Source organism: Apiospora kogelbergensis, assembly GCF_038363985.1.
Source record: "Apiospora kogelbergensis strain CBS 113332 chromosome Unknown utg000006l_segment0_segment0, whole genome shotgun sequence".
In the NCBI taxonomy this organism is placed as follows: domain Eukaryota; kingdom Fungi; phylum Ascomycota; class Sordariomycetes; order Amphisphaeriales; family Apiosporaceae; genus Apiospora; species Apiospora kogelbergensis.
This window is the reverse complement of record NW_027117423.1, coordinates 437,226-458,231: the sequence shown is the minus strand read 5'-3', so window position 1 is coordinate 458,231 and position 21,006 is coordinate 437,226. Positions and strand designations below refer to the sequence as shown.

Below are 21,006 nucleotides of genomic sequence, written 5' to 3'. Positions count from 1 at the left end.
TAGTGCACCCAACGCCCTACCACTAGTGCAGCATTGCCTCAGCTGAGATGCAACATTAATGAATCTGGTTACACAATCTCCGATAACTTTATTGAGCCAGTTTCCAGCCTGCTGCCTTGCTTGCTAGCCTACACCTTAATCCGTATGCCCTCACTTTTGTCTACGTCCATGTCTCGAGGGGCGGTTGTACCGACGTGGGCGCTGCTACCCAATCTGGATCGAGGTGACGGTTCTGTCATGATACCGACTCAATAAATAAGTTCCTGCCCAGCATTTTAGGTAGCCATGCGACCATGAGGTCTGGTTCTTGGAATCACCCCAATTCAAGACAGGACCCCGTGCAGAACCCGTGTCACTCGTCTAATCGCTAGGCGTCCACTTGACTGTCACATGCGGCCATCGCCACTTCCCACTTCCCTGTACCCACGAAGATCCTCTTATCTGCAGCGAGGGACAATGAGGGATCTCCATTCTGCCACGGACGGGCGATCCAGACGGGCGAGATCCATCGAATCGAAGGCAGTGTCAAGGTGTGCACAACACATCAATTGCTACCCCCCACTATCCACTCTAGCCACTCTCCCACGCGTCCCTCTAATCAATCATGCAAATCCGAGTGGTTCAACATGCCACAACACCGCTCATTTAGAACCAGAGACCCAAAGAGGTCAGCCCATCGTCGCATTTTGAACCTTGAATCTTGTTGGAAAAAGCCTCGACTTTTGAGGAGAAACCCCGCGGTCCGGCTTCCCTTGCCCGTTTACAACACAAACAAAGCAAACAGGCCAGACAGATAGACACATCCACCCCCAGCAAACATCGCCAAACCAAAAAGCATACGCTATGGACTTCAGCTTTCAGGGTTTGGTGCAGACGCACACCGGCCAGATGGAGACCGCCTTTGACAAGATCATCAAGTGCATTCTGCACTACAGTCGACTGGATGTCACCCTGGTCCGCATCAGCAATGTCACAGAAGAGTGAGTTGATCAATAATCTACGGCTGTTTCCACCTCCGAGCTGTCGCCGCCGCCGCTGCTCGACAACCGAGGGGGTCAAACGCCGGATCCAAAGAGCGGTCAAACACGCGATGCTGACCTCTTCCCGCTCCTTAGCACCTTTCACATCTCGGTTGATGCCCGTGCCGCCAACACCGGCCCAGTCCCGGCGTCCATCTCCGCCATGAAACTGGATCTGCACAACGCCAAGGGCGACTGCTTCGGCCAGATCTTCCTGCCGCCCCTGAACACCAGCATGAACGGGGCGCGCGTGCTGGTCAACAACCAGCTCGTCAAGATCACGGACAAGGCCGCCCTCCTCGACTTTGTCGACAACGTCATGGTCGGCAGCGCCGCGGTCCTGGACCTCCGCAACGGCCGCTGCGACGTCAAAGCGCTGGGCGTCGGCCCCGGAGCATCGTCTACAACAAGACGATGCAGATGAAGGGCATGGACGGGCCGCGCGTCACGGTGGACAAGGTGACGTCGACGGTCAAGAACGGCTCCGACGTCCAGGTCGTTCTGCGGATCGCCAACCCCAGTCCTATTGAGATTAGCTTTGGCATTTGCAGCTTCGAGATCCAAACGAGCGGCGACCAGAAGGTTTTCGCCGAGCTGAAGGGCCGGTTGGACACCCGCAAGGGCCTCTTCGAGGCCAAGCTGAGCGGGAGCATTGACAAGACCGTGTCATTAGAGCCCGGAAAGGCCCGTCTCGTCGGGAAGCGGTGTGCCGGGGCTGGCTGGTGCGACGATGCTGTCAAAACTATCGATGTTGAGCTTCATGGTGTCCACAAATTGCTCCGCGCCGTCGGAGTCGACATCATCCACGAGGAGGAGATACTTGACGAGAAACCAAAGGCCCGTGGTTGGTTCTGGACGAAATAGCACTACCACGGCGTGGCGGTCGATTGGATTCCTGGAGGTTCTTCTCTCTCTATTTGGGCAAGCGGGCATTGATTGGTTCGGGACCGGCGTTTTCGTCTTGGCATTGACGGCGTTTGGGCAACAGGCTATGGATTACATTTAGCTTACTTCTTACCATTACCACGCAGACGAATGAATACACGTCTGTAAGATATTTAATAGAGTCTTAGAATCGGAAGAGTATGCATGACTATAAGCCGCCGGATGCCGCATTTTGTCCAGCTTGATATGCCGACAGCTGCTAGCCTACCTGATGATGCATGGGACTGATGGCATTTCTACTGCGATGCTGGCACGTCCAAGGCGACAGACTGAACGATGAATTATCTTAAACTCTTTAGAAAAGTTGAAAGGTCTCCTCGCCTGTTACCTAACTATTATAACACTCGTTTACAAAGTATACTTGAAATCCGGCCGGACATCCCCACTCGCCCACCTCTGCTCCTCGCTCATGGCCGCCCACTTTGCATCCATCCTGCCGGCGGCGCGATCGCGGTTCGCCTTGCGCAGGGCCAGGTGCATGGCGACGGTGCCGCCCAGCAGCGCGACGACCTGGTAGCCCAGCACGACGCCGTGGCCGGTGGCGAAGCGCGGCGCCTCGCGCGTCAGGTAGATGTTGGACGAGACGACGCCGTTCAGGTTGCCGAAGCCGACGACCATGCCCAGCACGACGGCGCGCTTCAGCGAGCCCTCGGTGTTGTTGATGACCCACGACAGCGTGTTGGCGATGGTCGGGTAGATGCCCGCCGCGCCGAGGAAGGTGCCCGCGTACTGCACCTGCGGGTTCTGGCTCGTCAGCAGCAGCACGAAGCCGACGGTGCCCACGACGACCGTCGCCGCATTACATAAACCGCGCCGCTTGGTCCGGTCCGCCACGAAGCCCACGCACACCGTCACGGCCGCCGCCACGGCGTACGGCGGCACGCTGAGCAGCTGCGCGCGCGTGCCGACGTGGCCCATGCCCTTGAGGATGGTCGGCAGGAACAGCGAGAAGGCGTATAGCGGCACCAGCGCGCCTGAGTAGATGAACATGTACCCGTACGTCTTCCAGTCGCGCAGCGCGGCCCAGATGTGGCTCTTGGAGAAATCCTCGGCGGTGCGGCCCTGCCGGTCCGCGATCAGCCGCCGCTGCATGCGCACGCGGTCGTCGGCGCTCAGGAACCGCGCGTCCTCGGGCCAGTCGAACACCATCCACCAGCACCCGATGCCGACGAGCACCGTCGCGATGCCCTCCAGGATGAAGATCCACGCCCAGCCCGGACGGCCCGCGATGCCGTCCATCAGCGCGATGGCGGCGGCCAGCAGGCCACCGAAGGAGCCGGCCAGCGCCGCGGCCGAGAAGAAGATGGCGGACCGCACGCCGATTTCGGACGACTTGTACCAGCAGCTCAGGTAGTAGTTGACGCCCGGGAATAGGCCGGCCTCAGCAATGCCGAGGAAGAAGCGCGCCGCCAACAGGCCCGGGTAGTTATGGCAGATGCCCATGAGGGTCTGCGTGACGCCCCAGACGAAGATGATGGCTGTGAAGAAGACGCGCGGGCTGAGCCGCTTCAGGAGAGCGTTGGTCACAGGCTCGGCCGCCGCGTAGCTGATGAAGAAGATTGTCAGGGTCATGTTGTAATTCTGGCCGCTCATGCCCAGATCCTCCTCCATGCCCGCGAGGCGCGCGTTGCCGATGTTGGTTCGATCGAGGAACGACATGAGGTACACTGTAGGTTAGAGAAGCGCTATTAGCCAAGGATCACCTCGCAGCACGGTTTGAGGGGGTTTCGAAGTGGTAGACTTACAGAGACTTAGCCACGGGATGAGAGCCACGTCGACTTTCCACATCAGCTTCCGGTCCTGCGCCGGGTGGTTAGCACGTCCCGCTGGTCAACATGGGGGATGGGGGATGGGTTCTCTCACGATTGCTGCTCTCTCCTCGGGCGTCTTATCCGCATCGGGGTCCGGAAGATTCGCGAGAAGCTCCGCCCGTTCAACATGTAACGCATTGACGCCGGGCTTGCCCTCTGATATGCTTGCGGCCTCGAGGTCGAGGGCCGGGTTCATCTTTTCGTCGACCGGCACACCATGGTGCGGTTTTTGAAAGGGCACCGGGGCCGCCATGATTGAATACCTAGTCAAGCGTCGTCGTAGCCCAAGGAAGAATGTCCAAAACCCGCAAGAAAACCGACGTGGGCTCAAATAGGAAAGTGATGCGACGTAACGGGGAGGGCACGAGGAGTCCTGACACGGCGATTGACCAGATGGTAGGGACTTGGTGGCTCGTAGAGGTGGCTATCCCCCCTTTATATTCACTCACTCTATCGATGCAAGCCGCTTGACGGCCCAATTTCAACCCGGCCATCCCTTGTCGCCATCCTCGACTGCATCCTGTTCGGAAACCTTGAACAGCGGATGCCCACAGACGTGGTGTTCGTCGCCGATTGGATATGTCACCCGCGGGCGAGGATATGGATTTATCCCTAGCACCTGCAGCGGAGTCGGCGGAGCAGCCAAGGCGCCCCAACCCCAGACGCCAAGTCATGGGGTATCTGTAGATGCCAATGACGATAGATGATGCTGGTTCTTCGCCATGTTCATTTCAGTAATCAGAATACTGAACAACCCCTTGATCAAAAACGCAAGATGGGAACGGCCGTGTCTCCCTCGTCTTCTCGCTTCAGGGGGCGAGGTTAATTAATCTCTTTCATCCACCGCCTCGAGGGAGTGCGAATCGCTCGAGAGAACAAGGTCAAAAATAGATTGATCAGCCACGAGAGAGGCAAGCAAACATGCGTCCTCCCGCCCGTTGGCACTAAGAACTTGTATCCTTGTCTTGGTGTAAGCTCGCGCCTTGGCGGCCAGATAAGGCAAAAGATATCGGAGTGATGCCCATGTCCCCAAGTCGCCAAGATGTGTTCGGGGCGCGACGTTCGAGGTCGTGATAGGCTTCTGCTTCGGATCCGGGCCACCGGGGGTTTTCTCTTCATTAAGTGCCGCCTGCGTCCGCCAAGGGATTCACTCGCCAATTACCCCGCATGGCATGTTTTTTGGGGGTGTCTTTCCCACCCAGAATCCCACTCTCCTCCAGCTGCTCCAGGTTTTCCAGCGACGATCTTACGCCAACGGGGTCTAGACTGGTGGCCTTCCCCAAATCCCCCAACGTGCCTAACGTAGCGACGGCGCGAGTCATGAATTCTGCCACCATTTTCAAAGACAGCAGCGGTCTGCTGTATTTGAGTAAATGACGCAAAAAACACCAGATCATGGATTGTTATTCGTTTATCTCAGCTGCAAATGGCCTCGGCAACACTCAAAGAACCATCAATTGCAGTTCCAGATTGTTTTTTTGGGCCGGGTGAAGGGATGAAAAAAAGAAGATCGCATTCTTCTGTCAGTGGCAATCACACCCAGTCAAGTCAGGAATGCCACATACATTGTCGGCGATTTTCCCGACCCTTCTTCAACCTTCTTCTAGCCCACCTTACATGTCCTACATAGGGATCCCACGAACCTACCGCAATTGGCAAGTGTATGCGTCGTGACATCTTAGGTTACTGTGAGCCAAATGCACCTCTAGAAAACATTGGCATTGAACCCATTGACACTAGAGCGTCATTGATTGGCATAGGGATTAACTTGGAGGCTTCAGTGCGAACAAGTGCCTAAATGCTCCGCGCCGTACCATTGGCAGCCACATCCTACCTACCCCTGATTGCTCCAGATCTCCTGGCACCTGGTCAAACGACGATTATTTGAACAACTCGACCCCCAAATCATTGCTTTCCTCCGCTTTCTGCCCTTCAACACCGTAACACATCACCCATCAAGTGAGTGATTACTCGTGTACTTCCATACCTCCCACTTCAATCACACGGAGAATATTTGTATTCTCCATTTCCTCACTGAAATGTCCAATGTAATCGACCCAGTCAATAGGCACCAAGTGCGACCCGTAGGCCAAGGAGGATCAACGCCAGAAAAGAGCATGAATACTCTACATATGGGCGGAGAGTGTCTTTTGGAATCTGTGAGACCCAAAGGGTGTGTTCCAATATCCATACTTGCAGCCTGCGAGAAGGCCCTCTGGGGGACGAAACTGAATTTGATGTGTTGTCCGCTATCTCGGATGCGCTCGAAGGCAGGAATCCAGCGCACGATAAACTCGGTACGCATCGCGACGGTGAGATGGAGTCTCTCTAGGATAACGTCTAGCCGCGCATAGAAAACATCTTTGAAGGGTAGCACCTCGTGAGCATGGCGCAAGAATGCGTGTGGCGCAGCTGGGTTGAAAGCCGTCAAATCGGCTTCCTTCGATGATGGCGCACGTTCGGGCAAAGGTAGTGACTCTGCTTCCCAATAGAGGTAGGAATCATGGAGGCTTGTTTCATAGTCTTCAATCGTACCGTCAGATGCGGTGATGACAGCCCATGTCCTGAGCCTTCCCCAACTGGGGGGGTGAGTGGTCTGCCATTGCCGGCGGATAGCTGACGCTGAAAGTCCATTCGGGACAAAGGCGGATATACAAGTCCACGTGTTTCATAGCATCATCCTCTTTCATATGATCCATGGTTTTCGGTGATAGGAGATATATGCTCTGTTTGGCCCTTCGTAATCGACATTCGAGCTTGATCTCAGTACCTTGAGTGATTCCATAGTCATGCAGACACTTATCGTCAAGCAGCTCACGCCCGTCAAGTAGGAGCTTTTGTTTCTGTGGCGGCAGACCTTTCTTGTCCTCAAAGAGCTTTTTCAGTGTCACGACCCTTGAGGAAAGTTTCGTTTTGAGATTCACGCTTTGGTGCGCCGCCCACGTTACTGTAATCTTAACTCGTTTCTCTTCTTGAGGGTCGGCAACTTGAATACGAGCGCTTTTCTCAACACTGGAGGGTTTGGCGACAGCGTCGACACTTCGGTCACGTTTGAGATGTTGCGAAATGTGGTCCCTGTTTTCGAAATGAATGGTTGAGCCATCTCGGACATCGTCCCAGTCATCCTGGGTCATCGCCAGCCTAAGTCGTTGGTTAGTCTTTTCTTTTCCTGTCACTTGTACCAAGGCACTGATATGCTCGTCCAAGAGATTTCGCCCATTAATGAGGCAGCACGATGATAGAAGTCCATGGGGTTAGCGCATTGCCGGGGCGTTGGCGAAAAAAAAGAATAGCGCGGCGATCAGGGACAGATCGACGAGGCTTTGAATATATAAAGGTTTGTAAATTGACTCACCCTGATGAATTCTCTTTTACAGGGTTTTTATTGCATAGGATGCGTAACTGGCTGATTTGGTCATTGTCGAAGGAGAAGAGCTGTGAAACTTTGATAAACATCTCATCCCAAGTATCCGGCTTGAAGAAGCTATGACGACGGTCCTGATAGGACACCTCTATGATAGGCGTAATGGACAGCTGCTTCATGACTATGTCTTTTTCGGAGGGATGCTGTGTGGCACGTTGGTCATTGGAGTTCACCCCAGGGATGGGGAGGAGGAACGAACACATTTTTCAGTACCCGGATGGGAGCTATATATAATGAGACTTCCTGGATATCTGCCTGAATAATAGCAAACCGTTATCTGAAATATGTTATGTCTGAGATGTTGTATGTTGGCTTCCATCATCATTCAATACAGAAACCACAACAAAGCTAAGTCCTCAGTATTGCATCAAACACGCAATCTTTTAGAAGATCGACTGCGGCGCTTTGCATTATGCTTCCTCTAGGCATTCAAACTTTTAAGGGATATCTCTACTGTCATATATCGCTAATGTCGATTACTTGTATCACCCTCTTCATAGATACCCGTAGTATCAGTCCGCAGTCAATATATAAGAACTCGAATGTTCTGCTAACCACGGAAGGCTCCTGTACTATGTTTCTCCCTAGCAAATTGCCCATTGCTCAAGAATATTCTCAAGACTCTTCATTCTCAGCTCCTCCATGTCATCGACCAGAACAGTTTCGCCAGCCTCGTGATACCACCCTTGCAGAACCAAACCCAGAGCCCTCAACACAAAGAAGACAATCATTTCTGTCTTAGCGTACATTGTGGCCATGCAGTGTGATGGGGGTGGCTGCGGTCCATTCACTGTCAGCCCCTGACTATTGCTGCGCCCTTGTCTAGCAGACAGAAGTTCTTTGCATCGACTGGTAAACAAAGGTTCTCCGACAAGTAGACAACATGTTACTGCGAATATGGACCTACTTCGAAACATTCATTTACTCAAACGCCAACTCTGTCATGAAGCACCAACTGTAGCCTGACTGTTCACAAGTGTATGTCGGTACTCGAAACAAACAACCATGCTTGATGGGCTTGAGTGATGGCCCCCCTCATACTTCAACTCTGATGATAAGTGGCCGCCTCATCTTTCGCTTATTATTCTTCGCTACTAAATCTACAAACGATCTTAAAGTAAGGGAGTGGGCGGTTCAAGGCAAGCGGGTAGAAAGGACAATTGAAATAATGTGGCAGGCGACTGCACAAATCATACTATACTCAGCTGTCAGTTTTAGATTTCGCGATCGTCGACGTCAACTCAACATTATTACGCATCTTCTTTTGACCTTGAAGGCCCCTGGATAATAAGCTGTCTAAAGATCATGCTACCTGACAACCTTCGAAAGACCCCCTCACATCTTTGACCTGCCCATGGCGAAGTAAATCCTGGCATTATCGAACAGTGTAATCCAAACATCATGGCAACGGCTTGTAATGTAAAATCTGAAGTGAGATTCCTAAGTTAAAACTCCCCGTTTTCCAGGAATGAGATTCAGCAGGACATGCATGTTCTGACCGATTATTCATCAATACAGGGAACTGGCTTCACGGTTTTCCTGTGACTGTGCTTCTTCTTTCGCGTCGTAGTCGCATACAAGAGATCTTCTTCCACTCGAGGTTCCTGCGGCTGTGGCGTAGGCGCATACCAGGGATCTTCTTCCACTTGAGGTTCCTGCGGCTGTGGCAGGTAAGTCACAATTTGGGGCGGGTTGGATCCGGCATCCCTTTGTTTTTCAACCGCGCCCGAACCGTCACTCTCCCGCTCCTTCTCCTCCTCTTCATTCTCCTCATTCTCACTCTTTTCATCTTCCGCAGGGTCTTCGGTCCCTAGGTTCAGCACGTTCAGCGCAAGTACTATGGGGCATTGCTCAGCAAGGGGGATGGGGATGCGGCATACCACTGAGATCGTTGACGGCAAACTGCTTGCAAGTCTCGGCTCCTCTGCATAGCAACTCGAGCTGCTTACTGAGCTGGTGTCTCTGCGTTTGGGTCTCTTCGTTCTCACCGGCAATTCGCGCAACAAGGTCGGGTGGCATTCCGAAGACCTTGGCAGGAGATAATATGGTTGGCAGCGCAGATATAAGCACTGATTCGACTACCTCAACAGCAATGTCATCTATGAATCGTTTCACGGCAACCTAGAAGAAGCGTCAGTACAATCCTCAAGTCAACCACCATGTTCTCGCAAAACAGAATCAAACGTACCTTGTAGTAGGCAGTCATGTGGTCCAACGCTTCCGATGCAGCAAATCGATGCATGTCCGGCTCAGTAGTACCATTGACCAACGCTTTTGCCAAATCTTCAAGGTTTACAATAGTATCTTGAGTTCCCAACGACTTAACCTTGAAGTACTGGCGCAATACTCGAGTAACGCGATCTCGCTCCCTCTTTTGGCGAACGTTCTGAATCGTGTCAGTGAAATAATGATTGTAAGTAATGGGGTGAAGTGTCTGGTGGGGTTTCAAGAGCTCCCCGGTTTTCGAATTGAGCGCTGTAAGCATGTCCTCCATGGCAGGCTTCACAATGTTCCGCATGATGGCTGCAGAGGTTGCTGCGTCAGCCAGATGAGCGACAGCCTGCGTAAGGAAAGCCTGGCACGCCTTCCACGTGCTACGAATGTGATCACGAGCCAGCTCTTCCCAGGGGCTTGCTTGGTCTCGAAAAAGGTCTGCTACAAGCATGGGGTGAAACAAGCCAGGCAATTCCCTTCCCCGGGACTTGCGCATCTTATTCTCGATGTGGTCTACAAATGCATCCCTGGTGACAAGATTGCAATGCTTGGGTATCGACTCCTCTCCCGAATCAATCATGTGGCGACGGTGACCTTTCTTGGATAAAGTCTTCGCAAACTGATCATTCAGGTCATGGACGACAGCTCGAATGCGACGACGATAGCCGATAGTAGACTCGGCATCGTCAAAGAACCGATCATTCCAATCGCCATTGACGGCGCTCTGGACTAGCCGCTGATATGACTCGCTGATGCCAATCAGGTGGGCTTGCTGCTCAAGCTGAGTAGTTCTGGGCTGACCGAGTGTTGCGAGTCTTTCCTGGCAAACAGTGTGCTTGCCCTCAATCTCGCGGATCAAACTGGGCAACTCCGTTGTGATATGGCTGAAGAGGACTTTGCTCAAGCGGTTGCGCAATTGGTCGATCCCCAAGACTGACTCGGGGAGTTCTGCCCAGATTCCCTCATGGAAAAACTCAATCTCCTGGACATCACGCTGAGCTAGTGACCCTTGGCCAGCCTCCGAATCTAGGTTCTTCAGTACATGCCAGCCAAGGCGGAACTCGACCTCCTGGTTTCGGGCCAGAGACACGTAGAGTGACTCGCTCTCGGAACCTGAGTATAAGGTATCGGGCTTGGCGATAACACCAAGAGTGCGGTTCCCAGCAGGATCAACAGAGCGCACCAACTTCAGCACCACTTGGTTGGCAAAGTCGTTTTTGGCCGAAACGACAGCTAACATGATGCTCCGTGATTCTCTCATGTAAGCCTCGACGACCTCCTGAATTAGTCCAACATCTGATGAAGATTGGTGTCTGGTTTCCGAGTGGATAAGCCCAGGCAAGTCCACAATGGTAAGATGTGGCCTGTCCGGTCCAGAGACCTCAACTCGGAGTAGATCTTTGGCAAAGGCATTCCCGTGGGTGCTAATACCCATGACATCCTTGGCTTTGTCAATCAAGTCGGCCAAACCCTCGAAGCTTTCCAGCTCTTCGTGGAAGGCGATCAGGGCTGCTTTCTCCGAGTCGCTTCTGTCATTATGGGGAACGATGGAAACACTCGCACTTGTCTGGGGGGTTTTGCGCAAGACGAGCTCGGTAGGGAAGCGGGTGCAGAGGTTTCCCTTGACAGGGAACGATAACCCAGATATGGCCTCGAGCACAGAGCTTTTGCCCGAAGACTGATCGCCACAGACAATGATCTGGGGGAGGGAGACGAGGTGATTGATGCCTTGAGAGCGAAGACTATCGATGGAGTCCATGAGATCAAGGCGCTCCTTAGAACAAAGACCGTCCAGCGCTTCTGTGCGGAGAGCAGTAAAAGCCATGTTGAATCACGTTGATGACGTTGGATTTGAAGTCGAGTGTGGTTGGTTGAAGTGAAAGACGGGTTTGAACAAAAGTTGACGAAGCAGATGACAGTGAATTGGAGGAAACTGAAGTCTCTTGTGAGTTCTTGAGATAACTTGAAAAGAGCACAGTAGTCGTCGAATATCTACGCACATCATTCTGCTTATGATTCTACAGTCCTAGCAACGATTGTCACAGCAAATCCGTTTGTATGGTCCCCAATATCAAAGCTGTTTGCGACCAAAGTTGCCTCAACAGATAGTTGTACGACCAGACACGGAAAAGGTACGATGAACTGTAGTCGAAACCGTTCTAGGTAAGGCCATGGTGTGGTGTAGGTAGCTTCCATAGCCAGAACAGAGAAAAGGAACTGCATGTAAGCCATCTAATTAGGAAAGTTCGATGCGGGAGGCCAGACAAACGAATTCTATGTAGAAGGTGAGTCATTACCAACCTGACATCATATCCGAGTCCCAGAAACTATGTACACTTTCCTTCCGTAGTGATCCAATGAATGTGAGAGATATTCCCCCTGGAAGCTCTTAAATAAAAGATAGACAGCCGCCAGCGAAACCTCTATTCATGCGGTGCTACCCGAGACGTAATTTTGAGGTTGTTGTTGGGGGCGTCGTTTGCGCACCGTTTGCACACCTGTGTCTTCGAGGAAAAGTCTATAGCCATAATTTTCCTCTAACATGTGGAAGCGGCGGCTGCCCGTAATGGAAACCACTACCAGCCTCATCTTGGCGGCCAAACGGAAGGCTTGGAAGGAACATTTTAGTTCCCGCGGGCTTCAACATGCAAGACAGCGTGTTTCGTCTGCAGCCAACCGGGAGACGGAAAGCAATTCCATGATTATAGTAATCCTCCCACCTGACCCGGTTCCCGAGTTTCACCATCTTGCAGTTATAGCATTCAGCCTAACTCCAGCAAACGGCGACCACAATGTACTTCTACCTCGGAGTGAGTAACTATGTGTGGAAATTTGGGTGTGACGGTGTTTGGTACAGATGCAGGCGTCACGATCATTACACCCGACTGCTCGGATACTGGGAGATTTCTTCGTCATCGACCCCCATCCGCTGACGTCGTTTTGTTTGACGGCCAGGTGCTCCAAGATATAAACGGCTATTATACTCCAAAGAATCAATCAACTTCGACAGAAACCAACAGAATATTGTTGAGGACACGCAAACATCTTCCTTCGGGATAAATGCAACTTCACTGCTGGTGCGTTGACTTGGCCGTGTCGATATCAGGTTTCGTCTTCATATACTACAATGACGTTTGCATAACTTACAATCCCATACTATGTTTTACATTTAGAACATCCCTGTGAATTATTAGAGTCAAATAACCAACGTTGATGATCTTGTGTCTATAGATCTTTTCTCTTTTGCTCTTCGGTTCAATGAAGGTATGATCCCAACGTGTTTGTAAATCTTACGGAACATAGGCATTGCAAAGATCCATTCCCACCAAGCCCTGCTTCATCTGGAACTAGACAAGCTCTTCTGCATCTTCCGGTTGCTTAGGCATGCCATCATGCTGGCTGGTAGCCGAACGGTCGACATATGAGTCAATGCATGCCAGACAGTTGCATGTAGCAAACCTGCGTATGTTAAATGTCGTTTTTGGGGGGAGGGGAGCAGCGAAGACAAGGATGAGTCCCAGCCAGCCCGTGCTGCATTCCCCAAGACTCTGTTTGGAGGCTTTAAGAGGTTTGAAGTAGGAAATACTGGCGGGAGAGCGCATAGTACTAGTTTCGCATTTACTACTACGCTGCTCGCTGGGGAAACCGGACGTCCCGGTTCGTTCAGATGATAGCAGTGCCTGAATAGGTATTGCCTGCAACGCAGAACCAAACCAAACGCCCAAATGAACAACATATGCTTGCATGCACCTTTCCTCACTCTCAACCAGGTCTTACCATCCAATTGCCGGAAGCCATCCGTCGCGGGGAACGAAACCCAAAAAGGGGGCGGGCGCGATGCGACCAACCGCAATGACCTCAAGAAACGCTCCGATTTGAGGATACCGAAATCAAGGAGCAATAGCTTGAAGAAACGATGATCTTCAATGAATACCTACCAGTGAACCAGTTTCCGTCGTGGACATAACACGTTTCGGTTGTCCGGAGTAGCTTCGTCCACATTTGCAATGGCTTCCAATCAGGAAGAGTGGAGTCGGCGGCAAGATGCAAGCTTACCCCCATTCCAAGGCCACTGCATAAGCGCGCAGGTTGACGCTGCATACATACGTGTCTTAGGAAAGAGGAGGTTTGATGCAGTGTCCAAGTTGAGCCTTGGAACATCTCAATTGCCTCTGCACTCAATTCTGCCCTTACCGGACATGCTGTTCCTTCTCGGCCAACACCACGCTAGGAATTGGTCTCTAGATCAGTGAATATGCTATGCATGTAAACTGCAGGAATGAATATCATATGCTTGGGAGCGAATGTTCAATCTGTAAGGTTCTCATTAGTTCCACAGCCAGAGTGCGTATCTTAGCTGGTCAGTACCTATCTGCCATTTAGCAGTGTCGGCGGTGCGTTTATCACAACACAAACAGAGCATCGCTTTACCAAGACCTAATGGTAGGTGTAGGCAAGATAGCACTGGAGAAAGGACAGCGTTGCCTCCTGTTACCCCGAACAGGAGTCACGGACATGATCTTGAATCTCCTGAAAGGAGCTTCAACTGTAATAAGCAACAGTATCGCTCGAAATCACGGCTTTGACATGTAGTTCGCATCGTTCTTTGGCGCGAGCGGGGCGTACATCGCCCATTAGCTCGCAGTGGAGGGTCTCTGCGGAACGCCTCATCGATCGATAAATTGAACCTACCCACAGCTCCGAGAAGAGGTCTCGGGAGGAATCGCGACGACGGAAGAAGAATCTGGGGACATGTCCGAAGCAATTCCACTGATGAATCTCGACTCTCTGTCTCTTCATTGCATGAATTTGGCTACTCGGTCGTGTGGCGTGACTTGGCCAAGTCGGTGTGTTATATCGGACCGAGCTGGCGGCCTACTGGCTCAATTGATCGTACGTTCGAGTCTCAGGAGCTATTGCCAGGAGGAGGACCGAAATGCCTGTCCCGCCCCCCATTTCCATTGACACAGCGCGCCACAACGGGACCAGGCGAGCCCAAGACCAGAAGAAAAGTGGCTCGAAACATTCGTTTGTCAGCCAAAACGAACGTCCTCCCGTCATTGCATGGTGCTATTCAGTGGGGACCTCGTCGGCGCAGTCGCACAGCTGCAACCCCCCAGTGCTTCCGAAGCTGGGTTATTCGGCCCTTGTGCACCCCGGCCGAGAACGCCGCCAACGAACTCCGTTGACGATCGGGTTGAGCAGGCCGGAGCCCACCATGAACCTTGGAAACTCTCACCAATGGGAGAGCCGATCGTTCGATATTTCGAGATGAGGATACCGCAATCACGGAGATACACCATAAAACGAGAACTGATGACGGGAATGTACGGGTGCCATAACCCTCGCCCGTGGTAATTGTTAGCTGTATGAAACGCGAGGGAGGCCGGTCTATGGGGAGTCGCAGTTAAACAGGACAGTATGCATAGCCATGCGTAAGTTTTGCCAAATAATCCCGCAAATCAGACCACGGAGGCGCCGTTGGATCGAAGGAATCGAGGTGTGCGGCGTCTCCGGAAGGGCGCGGAGTTCGTGATCTGCCAATCGACACGTAAAGGGTCGAGGTGATTGGAAACCGGCGCTGCGGCATCTGTCCTTTTGAAGGCACGGCGTATTAGGCGATGAAAACAGGACCCTGAATAATGCCAAACCCCTCCAACCAGGACGCAACCAGAGCCAAGAAAGAGGGGTTCTGCTGCTTGGAGGGGCACGCAGTACAGGATCAGCCTTACATGACGCAGGGTTTTCCGGATCTGTCTGACAGCAGGCTTGCTGTTACGCTGGGTAAGCGAGTATTGAACCCGTATTACGAATTCACGATGCACTTGTCCACGCATACAGTAAGGAAATGCGTCTCCAACCAAGCGACGGCCAGTGACGATGGACATTTGGCCCGCGTGGCGAGTTTTGCCCAGGCGTATCACCCAACATATGGGAATTGGGACTTTCAGGCGAGCATCAGAAAATAGGCCCGTTTACATCGACAAGTCGGCCCGCAATTGAGCTAGGTCGGGTTTCGTTACCCAGCGAGCTCGGGCGGCTTGGCCAGCATAATGCGAGCGAACAAGAAACTCGTTTTGTTTCTTGCCTGGGGGCCTAGGGGGACAGACCGAAATAGGCGCAATATCAAGAGGTCAGGGTTTGCGGACGCGGGAGCCGAAACATTTGGGAAACAACGTACCGCGCTTGGCACATGCACGTTGCTCAAGATCATCGCGGGATTCGTTGTTTGGGTGGCTGGTTCGAAAAGCCAGATGTGGTGCAGTACCTACTTACGTATGTAGGGTCCAGGCCAGAAGCTTCCAAGCATACACAGAAGCAGCCAAGCGTTGGAGTGTTGGCGAGGTAGGCGACAGACGGGACAGAGTCAGACACCAGCAACCAAAGACAGGTTGTTGTTAGCAATTGGTGGCCAGTAGCAGCAGATATCGATGGGCTCCGCTATCGCCTGGCCTGGCCCAAAGACGGGTGGGTGTCATGGATGTGACAAACGTTCGATAATCATGTCCGTCCATAGGCCGGGACCCTGACCTGACCTGATTACGCCCGGGTTCGACGGAGCTCGCCCACGCGCGCCGCACGTTGGCAGAGGCGCCTTGCAGGAAATCACTTGACATGGCATCACACTCGAGCAGACAGCGACCAGCGCGATGGATCTCGGCCCTCTTTATACAGTATTGAGTGGCGCCCCCGGGCTAACTAGATCTGCAGCGCCCCTTGGGCCGGAAAAAGCAATCGGGCAATATCGTGAGAGCCTCCCGCAGCCCGCCTAGAGGCACCATCAGTACCGAGATTCCGGGTGCTGCAGCCGTACCATTTTCGTAGTAGCCAATAGCGAGGCTGACGGTCGGCTGTCACGATGGTACCTGGCCTGTACAAGAGCGGGTTTGGAGCCGATGTGAAGCAGCGCTTCTGGGTGTCAAGCACATTTCGATACCGATACTTGGCAAGGCCATCATGGTCCCCTCAGGATTGTCTGGAAGAAGGCCCGGCCGGTGGTTTGCTTTGGGAAGCTCCGTACCACCAGATTGGGTGATGAGTTATTTTTATTTTCCCTTACTCGTATGAGAAACGAATGCTGTGCCAACCAAAGATAGCCAGAGGCAAGAGCTATCTTCCTTACCTTGCCAACGAGAAAATTTTACAAACCAATGTCCCGCGCCTGGGCAGAGAGAGCTCTGTTACGCGCACTGTCGCAAGAGCTTGGTGTTAGTGAGAGCTGGGAGACGAGTGGTACTTGTGGCGGGGGCGGGGGGATTGGCATGGATGGACATGGACGTTCTGATGGCAGATGGAAATGCGCCCAGGCGGGATGGGACCGCCAACAAAGACAGAGGATGAAACTCTGATATCCAAAGGTTGAGCAGATCTAGTACTCCGTAGCTCTATTGTAACCTCTATTTCAAGCACATTGTCGTAAACACATTGCAAGCTGCATGCATTGATTGCATCGGATTCAGATACAGTTGAGCAGAATGCCCCAGATATCCCGACTTTTAGTGGCTGTCGAGCTGAGAGAACAGCTCAGCTAGGTAGCATTCTGGGTAGCACCCCTAGCAGACCTGGAGCTCAAGCTGTTTGGAAGTCTCTGGCATGTACTCGCTAACAATTTAGTACAGTGCCAGTGCCAGTGCTTGGAGTCCAGCAGTTGGAGACCCGAGTTTGGCTGTTGTACCCTCCAACAACGCACGGGTCACTCGTGCCCCTCAACAGTGCCCTTTGCAGCTCTGGTGCTGCTGAAGTCATCAACGCCCCCACCAAATCCCAGAGTGCCCCTCCTTTAGTTTGATTTGGCGTTGCAGACACCGCAGGCACACGCAGGAAAGAGGGCAGAGAGGGCAGCGAGGGAAATAGAGCGAGCTATCAGAAACAGTTGATAAAGCCTCGCCTCTCCCACGCCATCCGACTGTTCTGCTTCTTCCCTCCCATCATCCAACATCCTCTCCAAACCACAACTCACCCATCCTACTTTCCCAACCACACACCATCTACCTTTGAACAATCCATCATCATGGCCATCAAGGTTGGTATCAACGGTTTCGGTCGTATCGGCCGCATTGTCTTCCGCAATGCCATTGAGCTGAACGACATCGACGTCGTCGCCGTCAACGACCCCTTCATCGCCGTCGAGTACGCCGAGTACATGCTCAAGTACGACTCCACCCACGGCCCCTTCAAGGGCACCGTCGAGGTCAAGGGCAAGGACCTTGTCGTCAACGGCAAGACCGTCCGCTTCCACTCCGAGCGCGACCCCGCCGCCATCCCCTGGTCTGAGACCGGCGCTACCTACGTCGTCGAGTCCACCGGTGTCTTCACCACCACCGAGAAGGCCAAGGCCCATTTGACCGGTGGCGCCAAGAAGGTCGTCATCTCGGCCCCCTCCGCCGATGCCCCCATGTACGTGATGGGTGTCAACGAGAAGACCTACGACGGCAAGGCCGACGTCATCTCCAACGCCTCTTGCACCACCAACTGCCTGGCTCCCCTCGCCAAGGTCATCAACGACAAGTTCGGCATCGTCGAGGGTCTCATGACCACCATCCACTCCTACACCGCCACCCAGAAGACCGTCGATGGTCCCTCCGCCAAGGACTGGCGTGGTGGCCGTACTGCGGCCCAGAACATCATCCCCTCCAGCACCGGTGCCGCTAAGGCCGTCGGCAAGGTCATCCCCGAGCTCAACGGAAAGCTCACCGGTATGGCCATGCGTGTGCCCACCCCCAACGTTTCGGTTGTCGACTTGACCTGCCGTCTCGAGAAGGGTGCTACCTACGACGAGATCAAGGCCGTCGTCAAGGCCGCTGCTGAGGGTGACCTGAAGGGTAAGTTACTTCTACTATTTATATATATCATCAGCAAGAACGGTACACTGACATACCTCATCCACAGGCGTCCTGGCTTATACCGAGGACGATGTCGTCTCCACCGACATGAACGGCCACAACGCCTCCTCCATCTTCGATGCCAAGGCAGGTATCGCCCTGAACGACAAGTTCGTCAAGCTTGTCTCCTGGTACGACAACGAGTGGGGTTACTCCCGCCGTGTCCTCGACCTCCTGGCCTACATCGCCAAGGTCGACGGCAACGCCTAAATATGGTCACGACCAACACCACCAAAACTATAGACTAAGGATATGCGAGACAAGGCAGGCTCCTCTGGAAATGGGTAATCACGAAAACAAAAAGCGGCTAGCCGCCGTTATGATATGAATGAATAAGGACTAGGATTGGGGGAACCGCACGCCGCTCGCGTCTTGGGAGATAGAACAAAATGAAATCAATGACATTAGATCCCTAAAGCTTCTTCATCCCATCTCACTTGAAAGAGATATGTGACTTGTGTGAAACCCTTTTGAATGTGTATGATATACATGACTCTATGGCTGCTGTTGTCGGACTCTGCAAAGCTTCCTCATCATCCATTTTAATGCCTGCCCACTGAACGCCGTACATTACTTTGATATAAAGCAGCTTATTCTTTGCAACTCGTATAGAAAGCCAACTGAACGCCTCTTAATAAACAACAACATTACTTAGCTAATCTCCATGGCATCGCCCACTGCTGCCTGTCCACCGTTCGCGACCGCGAAATCCACCGCCCCGTCCTCGCCAATCAGTCTCTTCTCGGACGCGGCCACGAAGCTGACGCTCCGGGCCGGGTCGTAGAAGAGCTTGAAGCTACGCTGCACGTCGTCGATGGAGATCTGCTTGGCCTTCCGCTTGGCGCAGACCAGCTGGGACGTGGTGATGAGGTTGCTGGCGTAGCGCAGGCCGGCCTCCTGGCCGATCTTGGTCAGCAGGGCCAGGGCGTCGGGCGAGACCTCGACCTCCTCCTCCTGGGCGCGCAGGGCGAGGATCTTGTTGATGTCGTCGGGCGAGTAGGCCTGCGTCTGGATGATGACGACGCGGTCGAGGAAGTCGAGCGGCAGGCCGTGCGGGCTCTTGTAGTCGGTGCCGCGGATCTTGGAGTGGCCGCGGTTCGAGGCCATGATGACGACGGGCGCCAGGTCGTCCTCGAGCGCGCGGTTGATGTAGCTGAAGCACTCGATGTCGAGCATGTGCACCTCGTCGATGAACAGGACGCCGGGGATGATCTCGGCCTTGCCCTCCTCCTTCCACTCGGCCACCTTGGTGTTGATCTGGTCGCGGATCTCGCTGCGGATCTCGCCCGTGTCGCCGCTGAACAGGGCCAGGAAGCCCTGGGTCCGGCTGTTGATGACGTCGATCTCGTGCAGGGTGACGGTGTGGACGACCTCCTTGCGCCTCTGGAGCTCGCCGTCGGGGCACTGCAGGAACTTGGTGTCGGCGCCCATGGCGTCGTAGTCGCGGGAGCGGGCGTAGGAGCGGCCGAGCTTGGTGATCTTGCCGCTGCTCTTGTCGATGCTGATGATGTCGCCGGCCATGACGCGCTCCTTGGTCATGGCGTCGATCATCTTGGCGCCCATGTCGTAGACGGCCTCCATGTCGCTCGTCTTGATGGTCAGCTTGCCCTGCTTGGCGCCGCCCGTCACCGACCGGTCGATCTGAATCTCGACCACCTCGCCCTCCATGATCTCCGACTCCTCCTTGATGCGCACGCCGATGGATTTGCGGAACGCCTGCGTCAGGGCTTCGGTCTTGGACATCTCGAGCGAGAAGATTTCGGACGAGGCGAGCGAGGTGAATGGCACGTCGGGCCCGAGGGACTGCGCCATACCCGTCGCGATGGCAGTCTTTCCTGTGCTACAACGGAGAAGAGGCGGGCTGTTAGTTTCAGGTGCGCGCGCAAGTTTATGTAGAGTGAAGCAGCTGCATGTATCTGTAGATATCGTACCTCGGAGGACCTGCGATCAGGACAGCGCGGCCGGCAATCTTGCCGACCTTAATCATCTCAAGGATCACCGCCGCGGCTCTTCGGGCTTTCTCCTGTCCCACCAGTCCTTGCGACGACTGTCGCGGTTCTAATGTGTCGGCATCAACGCCCAAACCTCGAATGTGGGAGTGAGCTGCGATGAGGTTCAAGCCGCGCAGCTCCTTGCTCTCGCCGACGGTCATCACGGGCTATGCAGCAAAAGGGCGTCGTCAGTAAGCTCCGTCGTACGTATTTTGCGTCAACATGCTCAGACGGGCAATAAAGTAAAACTTACAGCCGCCATTTTTGTGAGAATATCGAGTCAACAACGGACTCGCTTTGCGATTGATGGGTAGCCTTCGAGAAAGAACGGGTTTCGTTGGCGACAAGACGTGATTGGGTGTTGGTCAATGGGCTTGCTGTTGATTTTATTATTAGAGCTTCGGGACAGCTGAGGCTGGCAAAATTCACTGCTAGGAACTAATTGGAATGGCAGTCGTCTGGCACGCACGCGTCTTGCGATTGAGCTTCGGGTTGCTGTGGCGCTTATCGCTCTGAGGCTGGAGCTTCTTCTGTTCAAGCCACAAATGTCAAGTCCCACTTAGTACTAACAGGTAGCTTCTGTAAATGGTATCTCGGTATTTGCCGGATTAGTAGATGTCGTTGCCGCCCTACCCAACCTAAATGATGCATAAACCTAAGTGCTCCTTCAGCATATCGCGTGCGTCCCGGTAATCAGTCAGAACTGAAAGAGAAGGCGAA

General features: G+C 53.4%; 6 protein-coding genes across 6 annotated transcripts; 2 read left to right on the top strand and 4 right to left on the bottom strand.

Moving 5' to 3' along the window:
• Positions 1-843: 843 nt before the first annotated feature.
• PG998_008951 (uncharacterized protein) lies at positions 844-1,883 on the top strand (the record flags this gene model as incomplete). The annotated part of the gene is made up of 3 exons (XM_066875767.1): positions 844-980; positions 1,116-1,401; positions 1,440-1,883. 3 exons carry the CDS (start codon positions 844-846, stop codon positions 1,881-1,883), a joined length of 867 nt encoding a protein of 288 aa, XP_066727923.1.
• A 1,911-nt stretch (positions 1,884-3,794) lies between these two features.
• On the bottom strand, positions 3,795-4,028 carry PG998_008950 (major facilitator superfamily transporter; the record flags this gene model as incomplete). Its single annotated transcript, XM_066875766.1, has 1 exon — positions 3,795-4,028. One exon carries the CDS (start codon positions 4,026-4,028, stop codon positions 3,795-3,797), a length of 234 nt encoding a protein of 77 aa, XP_066727922.1.
• A 1,746-nt stretch (positions 4,029-5,774) lies between these two features.
• Positions 5,775-7,402, bottom strand: PG998_008949 (ubiquitin-like protein; the record flags this gene model as incomplete). Its single annotated transcript, XM_066875765.1, has 3 exons — positions 5,775-6,354; positions 6,431-6,916; positions 7,131-7,402. The coding sequence occupies 3 exons, from the start codon at positions 7,400-7,402 to the stop codon at positions 5,775-5,777; spliced, it is 1,338 nt and encodes a 445-aa protein (XP_066727921.1).
• Positions 7,403-8,701: 1,299 nt separating this feature from the next.
• On the bottom strand, positions 8,702-11,238 carry PG998_008948 (P-loop containing nucleoside triphosphate hydrolase protein; the record flags this gene model as incomplete). The annotated part of the gene is made up of 3 exons (XM_066875764.1): positions 8,702-9,036; positions 9,149-9,320; positions 9,388-11,238. The coding sequence occupies 3 exons, from the start codon at positions 11,236-11,238 to the stop codon at positions 8,702-8,704; spliced, it is 2,358 nt and encodes a 785-aa protein (XP_066727920.1).
• A 6,186-nt stretch (positions 11,239-17,424) lies between these two features.
• Positions 17,425-18,505, top strand: PG998_008947 (uncharacterized protein; the record flags this gene model as incomplete). Its single annotated transcript, XM_066875763.1, has 2 exons — positions 17,425-18,235; positions 18,303-18,505. 2 exons carry the CDS (start codon positions 17,425-17,427, stop codon positions 18,503-18,505), a joined length of 1,014 nt encoding a protein of 337 aa, XP_066727919.1.
• A 441-nt stretch (positions 18,506-18,946) lies between these two features.
• On the bottom strand, positions 18,947-20,548 carry PG998_008946 (RuvB-like helicase 2; the record flags this gene model as incomplete). The annotated part of the gene is made up of 3 exons (XM_066875762.1): positions 18,947-20,156; positions 20,227-20,453; positions 20,540-20,548. 3 exons carry the CDS (start codon positions 20,546-20,548, stop codon positions 18,947-18,949), a joined length of 1,446 nt encoding a protein of 481 aa, XP_066727918.1.
• Positions 20,549-21,006: the final 458 nt, after the last annotated feature.